The sequence below is a fragment of the Cyprinodon variegatus genome, unplaced genomic scaffold (assembly GCF_000732505.1).
Source record: "Cyprinodon variegatus isolate N-32 unplaced genomic scaffold, C_variegatus-1.0 Scaffold378, whole genome shotgun sequence".
Taxonomy (NCBI): Eukaryota; Metazoa; Chordata; class Actinopteri; order Cyprinodontiformes; family Cyprinodontidae; genus Cyprinodon; species Cyprinodon variegatus.
The window spans coordinates 621,227-628,516 of NW_015150831.1; the positions used below are offsets into that span (position 1 = coordinate 621,227).

Sequence of the window (7,290 nt, forward strand, 5' to 3'; positions counted from 1 at the left end):
ATTATCAATTGTATGATGTGCTGCATTCAATGTCAGTAACAATGAGCCTGGTTCTGCTGAAGGTTTCTTCCTGTTAAAAGGGAGTTTTTCCTCTCCACTGTCGCTACAAGCATGCTTAGTGTGAGGGATTGCTGAAGAGTCAATGAGTCGATCCAATCAATTGGTTTTCCTTAGATAGAAAACTTTGAATCAATCTGACTGGATGATCTGGTGAACTGGAAAGTGCCTTGAGAGGACATGTGTTGTGAATTGATGCTATAGAAATAAACTGAATTGGATTGAATTAAAATCTTTTATTTTAATTTGCAAACAATGTTAAACAACCAGACTGGTTTGTTTGAAAAAAAAAAGGTTTGAGTGAAAACATTGTGATAAACCGTGACGTTCAGCTCAGCATCAGCCCCACATCTTGTGTCGGACTTCCCGCGTTCACACATGTATACTCGTGGTGCGTTCAAAGACAGCTCGGAAAAAGAACTCACTCCACACTAATAAGGGGTTTAACTGCTGTAACGGGTAAACAGCAGCCATGTTGTGACACATCTTATTTGAAAAGCAGGGCTTGCTTAAAAAACAATAGGTGGCGTGATGTTGTTGTCTTACTGGCTACCCGCCAACATGGCTGTTAGATTGACAGTTTCACCTAAAGCCCACATTCAGCGTGTGGGCGGGTGCCAGTTAAACGGCTCGTTCATAACTGTGTAAAATGTTGAGACCATCAAACGAATGGTGAACAAATTGCTGTCTCAGGTCGGCCGTTCACATGATGCTCACTGACAGCACAGATGGATGGGTCCTTTCTCCCGGGGGCATCCCTCCCCTGGACGCGGCTGACCCCAGACCAGCCCTGTCAGGCATGTCCGGCTGGCATTAGCACGTCTTTGTGCTCTGAGCTCTTTGTTTAGGTTGAGAATATTCTTACTCAGGAAATCCTTTATGTTGGACTGAGCCAAGCCGCTCTGCAGAAGACCTCTGTGTTTCTATTTAACCTATTTTAACAAGACTCCGCCAACTCAAAGTCTGGATTATTTTCTGCATGGTGTAATCCTAATCCACATAGGAGATGAAAGGAGGTTGTAGGTTTTTAATTTGGACTTAAAGCATCATTAGAAGGCAGCTGAGTCACCTCAGTTCCCCTTTCACTTCTGTCTAATTCCGCCATCTTATTGATCATCAGCAGATCTGCTGATTTCATTTTCCAAACCAGAGTGCAGAGCGTGACTTTATGTAACGTATTGATGGGCATTCCAGCCTGCAACTCAGAGACTAATCGATGAATGAGCTTCCAGCTCATGCTAACCTCTGCTGATCTAATGGAACATGTGGATGATGCTGCTCAGCACCCAAACCGTTTCCATCGTCCTGATGCTCAACAGAAACAGTTACATGTAGCAGCAGTCATGTTAGCCCCTCATAGCGTCCTGTTTTTATCTCTCTTTGAAGAGACCGTTTGTATAGTCCTTCTGCAAGGGGCAGGTTTAGGAAATTTGGGGCTCTAGGCAAAGCCAGGCAGGGGGCCCTCTGAATTGAGAAGATAACACATAAAACAGACCCATTCTACAGATAGAGAAATGCTAATAGAATAGACATCCATTATCTGTTCTAGGTTGTGTCCCTCTCTTCTTGTCCCTTTTCTTCTTGTTTTCCTCTCTATGTTTTGTACTCAGCTGACTTTTCATGCTGTCTCTAAAGGAATGAAAGATTTTTTCCAAGCACTAAGCTCACTTAGCTGATTGCTCCTTCCTGTGTTTCCAAAAAGGCCAAAGTAAATAACCCAGTCCTTCTTTTCACTGTAGACAAGCCATGATCTGCTTCTCTGTTCTCCATTTTTCATTTGGATGAAATAATAGCTGCATGAATCATGACAGCAGACAAGATAGAGGAGAGCAGGAGGCGGGGTTACCAATCTACTGGCTCTGGAGAGCAGAGTTCTCTGCTTTTAGATGTTGGCGCCAAAGTCTCCAGTAGCAGAAAAAAGTCACCAGCTTTGGCGCTAGGCGCTTTTTAGAAATCAAAGTGTTAGAGGGGTTAGAGAAGTTGCTAAATATAGCGACTAAAGCGCTAAGTTGGCAACACTGCTCTTTGCATTGTTTGTTTTCAAATGGTTTGCTGCTGTCTGTTTGGACCTTTCTGAACATGTGCAGCAAATGGACTGATCCAATATGGTGGACACTGAAAGGGGGGGCTTAATATTATAAGCGTTCTGATGGCATTTTAGTGGAAGGCTTCTTATCAAAAACATCATTAATGTGCACAAATAAGGAATAGTTGTATTAACCATACATGTAAACAGAGTTTTATTGGGCCCCCAGGATCTTGGGGGCCTAGGCTACTGCCTAGTATTGCCTAATGGTAAATCCCCCCACCTTCTGCGCTCTGGCTCTATTTTAGACAGGCTGAAACAGGCTAGAATGACTGCGGAGGCCACTAGTTTATTTCTAGCTTCTGTATGATCGTAGTAAGGTTGGACTGACTCATCTCAAATCCCAGCATCTCCCAATGAAAGAGCAGCTTCTGCCCTGAAAGGCTAAGATTCACCTCAGCTCACACGGTGAGTTTATCCAAGACATCAGGAGCTTCGGCACGGACAGCTGATATGAACCGAGAGACACGCTGGAGAAATATAGAAGAAATTTATTTAGATATTAAAAGTTTGTAATCATTTCTAATACTGATTTTATGTCCTTTTATTTTACTTTAAATTCTACTTCTGCAGCTGATTTTTCTTGACATGCAGTAATAAGCATGTCAAAAAAAAAATCTGCTGCAGAAGTTCAACTGCAAATATAAAACTATAGAAACCAAAACTATAGATACCATATCCTCAGGTAGAAATTCCACTACAAAAAAAGTTACAGCAAAAAAATGTACCTGCAGTTATTCAGCTGCAGACATTAAAATGAAACATGAAATTGCAGAAAATTAATCCTCAATCATGAAACAACTACAGAAATATTCCCGCAAATGTTTTGGCCTCTTATGTTCCTTCAAGCCAAAGCATCAACCATCCAGTGACTTTCCCTCATTTGATCACATGACAAAGATGTGTTTCTTAGCAGTGAGCTTTCCAAAACTAGTAACAAATCAATCCACTGGACTTTGTTTCCAAGTTTGAAAACGTTTCTCTTCCATCCAGGAAGTTTTTTTTATTCAAAATGTCAGAAATAGTGTTGAGTTCCAGGTTTTATAGAGTAACCCATCAAAACCTCATTTTTGTTTAGAAAACATGTAAATTGAAACGGACGAACGGGTCCACCCCTTTGGAATGGGGGTAGATTGGGATCTTAGTTAGCCTGCAATGCTCCATACCTGCCTATATCTCTGAAAGGGGGCTCGTTAAACGGAATTGTTGGCCTGGCTGAATAGAGGAGGTCCTCCACTCTCCTGCACAGGGGCTGGGGCTGCAATGATAGCGGAATGGAATCTACTTTATTGTTGCATTGTAGATTTTTGAAAGGAGAAACCTGAGTCCAACCCCTCTGTTTAAGGTTGGTTTTTCTTTCCTAACATAGATGGCTTCCTTCACGCCCCTGTCAAAAGAAAATAGGCGGTTTGAGAGGGGCGTGAAGGAAGGCATCTACCTTTTAAACCACCTTTCTTCTTTCTAAACCAAAACAAGGCTTTGTTTTGGTCCACTCTATAAAAACTCGTTATTCCTGATAATTTTGATTCGAAAAAACTTCCTGGATGGGAAGTGAAACGTCTTCAAACTTGGAAACAAAGTCCAGTGGATTTTTTTTTTAATTTTTTGGAATGACTGTAACCTGGATGACTGAAAATCTATACCAGCATGTAGCAGTTAGCTTTTAGCACAATAGTTGGATCCTGCTTTCATCAAAGGATCCATCCTTTGTAACCATGGAAACTCAGCATTTTATTGCTTACTATAGGCCGTTTTCACATGATCTGGGACCCATCAACGGTTTATGTTACACAGACTGGAGGGATGTATAACCCCGACTGACAGAAGGTCAACATTTTCAAACTCTCCATTTACCAGGATAGAAATTAAGTGTTATAAATTCTACATGATGAGATTATATTTCTTCCACAGTGAAACTTTAACTCAGGAACATAACATCCAGATAACTGAAATCCTAACTACGGTCTCATTATTATACAGTCTTAAAGGCATGAAAAAGATTTTGGGTTTCCTTGATTGTGATGCAGAACAGAGTTCCTGACTGTTTCATAGTTTCATCACTCAGGTGACTCAAAGGTTTCCCATTCAGCCAGTCTCATAAGACTGGATTCCCAGACTGGGAACCAACTGGGAACCGAGGAGCTGGGATGCAGGCAGAGTTTAGCAATATGATTTAGTCTTCTGTTAATTAGTTAAACATGTTTGACCAGAAGGAGCTGCCTGAACCTGCAGCACCACAGCCTTCATGTTCCTCCGCAGTATGGAGAGAATTTTGGTACAAATTTGTTGCAAAGAACCTTTAGTTTTAAATGGAAAAAAAAATCCAGAAATAAAATTTTGAAAAAAATTCTTCAATCAGGGTTTGAGAGTAACTTTGCTGTCTTCTCTGTTTCTATTAAATTTTTTATGGTAATTATTTTTTTTCAGATTTTATTTTTTATTTTATTTATTTTCCTACAGATTTTATATTTTCATTTTGTTTTTTTTATTATTTTATTTTTACCTTTTAGTATGAGTTTGACCAATTGCATCCTTTTTTTATTTCTTTGCACAGATCACATTCTCTTGACTTTAAGCCCGATCCAGACATGGTGTTGCTAACGTCCAGCAAGCCAAAAGAAATGCATCTTTGCTCCACTCCCTAGACGAAAGCCCGCCCAAGGAAGAATAGGATAGGATCCAACAAATTAGAAAAAATAAACAATTTGGAAAACAGAAATAAAAAAAAAGACTTTTTAAAATAAATTCAGCGAAAACAGCAAAGGTTTTCCTTTTAATCCAAGCCTTATTTTAATGAAGACATTTTTACAAAGTTTCATAATCAGATCTGGTTTTATTTTCAAATTCGCTTTGCTTCCAACAGTAATGAAAAAAAATTGACTCCATATATTTGCGTCTGTTCTGAATCTCTCTGCAGCTTCTTCAACGTTAGCAAACAGTTTGAAGTTTCTTTATCTCTTTCTAATCTTCCAGCCGCTGACTCCGTTTCTCTTCTCCTCCTCCTTCTGCTCTCCCTCCTGCAGGAGTCACTCTCTTCGTGGCACTTTATGACTATGAGGCACGGACGGAGGACGACCTCAGCTTCAGGAAAGGAGAGAGGTTCCAGATCCTCAACAGCACGTGAGTCCCTGCCTGCTGCTGCTAACCCCGCCGTCTGCATGCAGCCTTATCTCTGCGCTGTAGGGGTCAGTGGAAGCTGCAGGTGCGCTCCTCCACTGAGGTCAAAGGGGCGGCTCCAAATAATTTAAGGCGCCTGCTGTTTGTTAACCGGTTATTATATTTGGAGCAGATCTTCACATATGGGTTAAATTAAGGTCTGTGCATAAAAAAATTAAATTCTTTCTGAAAGCAGAACTTTCACCTCCTCTGAATTCACTGGGGATTTTCACGAGGCTAAAATGACAGGCTGAGCTTCCTTCATGGCAGCGCGGCGCAAAACAGATTATTTTGGGTTTATGGAGGGTGGAGCAGGCTTCAGACTTCCATCTGGATGTGGAGCAGGAAGTGCCGAGCTCCACCCACAGGGACGCCGGCTGGTCTTCCTTCCAGTCAGCATGTTTCCTGTGTCTTTATGGGGCTGTAGCCGTCCTGCTCCTCGGCTGCCGCTCAGCTTCACCTTCTGCAGCGGCGCAGTGACCTTCTGATGCCGCACGCTCCAACAAATGCTGCAAACGCTGCAGTAAAAATCTCCTCACCGCTCAGTGTCTCACATTCACAGCAGTCAGCCAAAGTTAAATACGGATCTCTCACCTAAAGCGCATCAGGAAAGTATTCACACCCCTTCATCTAGGCCAGGTTCTGTCACAGTACGACGGCGGGTTGTATTGGGGGCTGTTAGGAAGATGCTGTTTGTCCAATCGGACTGAGCCATGTTGGAAATGCTTTCACAGGATGTTGAATAATTTACCTTCAGTTTAATTTATGACCTTTAAAGCAAAGTGTATCCTATTTGATACATGAGTTTCTGAGACTTCTGCATCATCAGTGGGATGTTTTTTGTTCATTCAGACCATTGCAGCGGCCAGAAAACATATGAAATATTATACAGAAATGCTTTATGTATCAAATTTGATGCAATTAAATGATCTAATTTTTTTTATACCAAATTTTTCAGAAGGTTCAATGAAATTCTAATTTTGAAAAATTAAAATGTTCTGTCAATTATTTCTTCGAAGGGTTAAATAAAAGGAAAACGTTTAGAAAGTTAAAAGATTCAAAACACTAAGAAGGGGAACGAGCTGTGGAGCAGTGAGTAAAGGAAAGTTGAGTGGAGGAAGACCTCTACAGCGAGCTGAGGTTGTTATCACCCTGATAGCAGCTATGGAGCTGGAACACATATTTCTAGCATCTGATGACAGGTTCAGTTTCCCTCTGACCGCTGCATCACCTCAGGCGTTAGGTCACCACACCCTCCTGTATCCTGCTGCAGGCGCTGATTCCACATTCCTGCACACCCTCAGTCCCCGCTCTGCTCCTCTTCCTCAGCAGCAGTCACACAGAGCTGCGCCTTCGCTCCATCTCTCCTCCAAGCCGCTCTCCGCTCTGCTTCCCGCTGGCCTGCTTGCACCGCCACCTGCTGGACGGGGCTGGGAAGAGCAGAAGAAGAAGTGATGATGGCTGACAGGAAGGGGCCTCCTCCTGTCACAGATGTCTGTTGTTCTGTCTGTAAAAACAGAGCCTCCTCAGAAAGCATCTCCTGGTCCTCAGCGGTTCTAGTCCACTCAGAGCTATGAATAAACACAGTGGTTCTGTGGACGGCTCGTCTCAGTCCACAGTTCTGAGTTTAATTATACGCTCCACTGCAGGGAGGGAGGCTCTGAACCCATCTGGAGGCAGACCAGGCTTTTTGTTTACTCCTCCTGTTGTTCTGCTCTATATGTGGCTGAGCAGGGGAGGAGACAGAGGAGACAATAGGAGACAGTAGGAGACAGTAGAGGACAGAGGAGACAGTATGAAACAATAGGGGACAGTAGAGGACAGAGGAGACAGTATGAAACAATAGGGGACAGTAGAGGACAGAGGAGACAAAAGGAGACAGTATGAAACAACAGGAGACAATAGGGGACAGTAGAGGACAGAGGAGACAAAAGGAGACAGTATGAAACAACAGGAGACAATAGGGGACCAGTAGAGGACAGAGGAGACAA

At 42.5% G+C, this 7,290-nt stretch overlaps 1 protein-coding gene across 4 annotated transcripts in view; it reads left to right on the top strand.

Annotated features, from left to right (window-relative positions):
• The window catches only part of fyn (FYN proto-oncogene, Src family tyrosine kinase), a 95,604-nt gene that overhangs the window by 66,162 nt on the left and 22,152 nt on the right, over nucleotides 1-7,290 (top strand). For all 4 annotated transcript variants that reach the window (XM_015386806.1, XM_015386809.1, XM_015386807.1 and 1 more), the window contains exon 4: nucleotides 5,167-5,263. In XM_015386806.1, coding sequence (XP_015242292.1) covers nucleotides 5,167-5,263 — 97 coding nt within the window. The remainder of the gene's footprint in view (nucleotides 1-5,166; nucleotides 5,264-7,290) is intronic.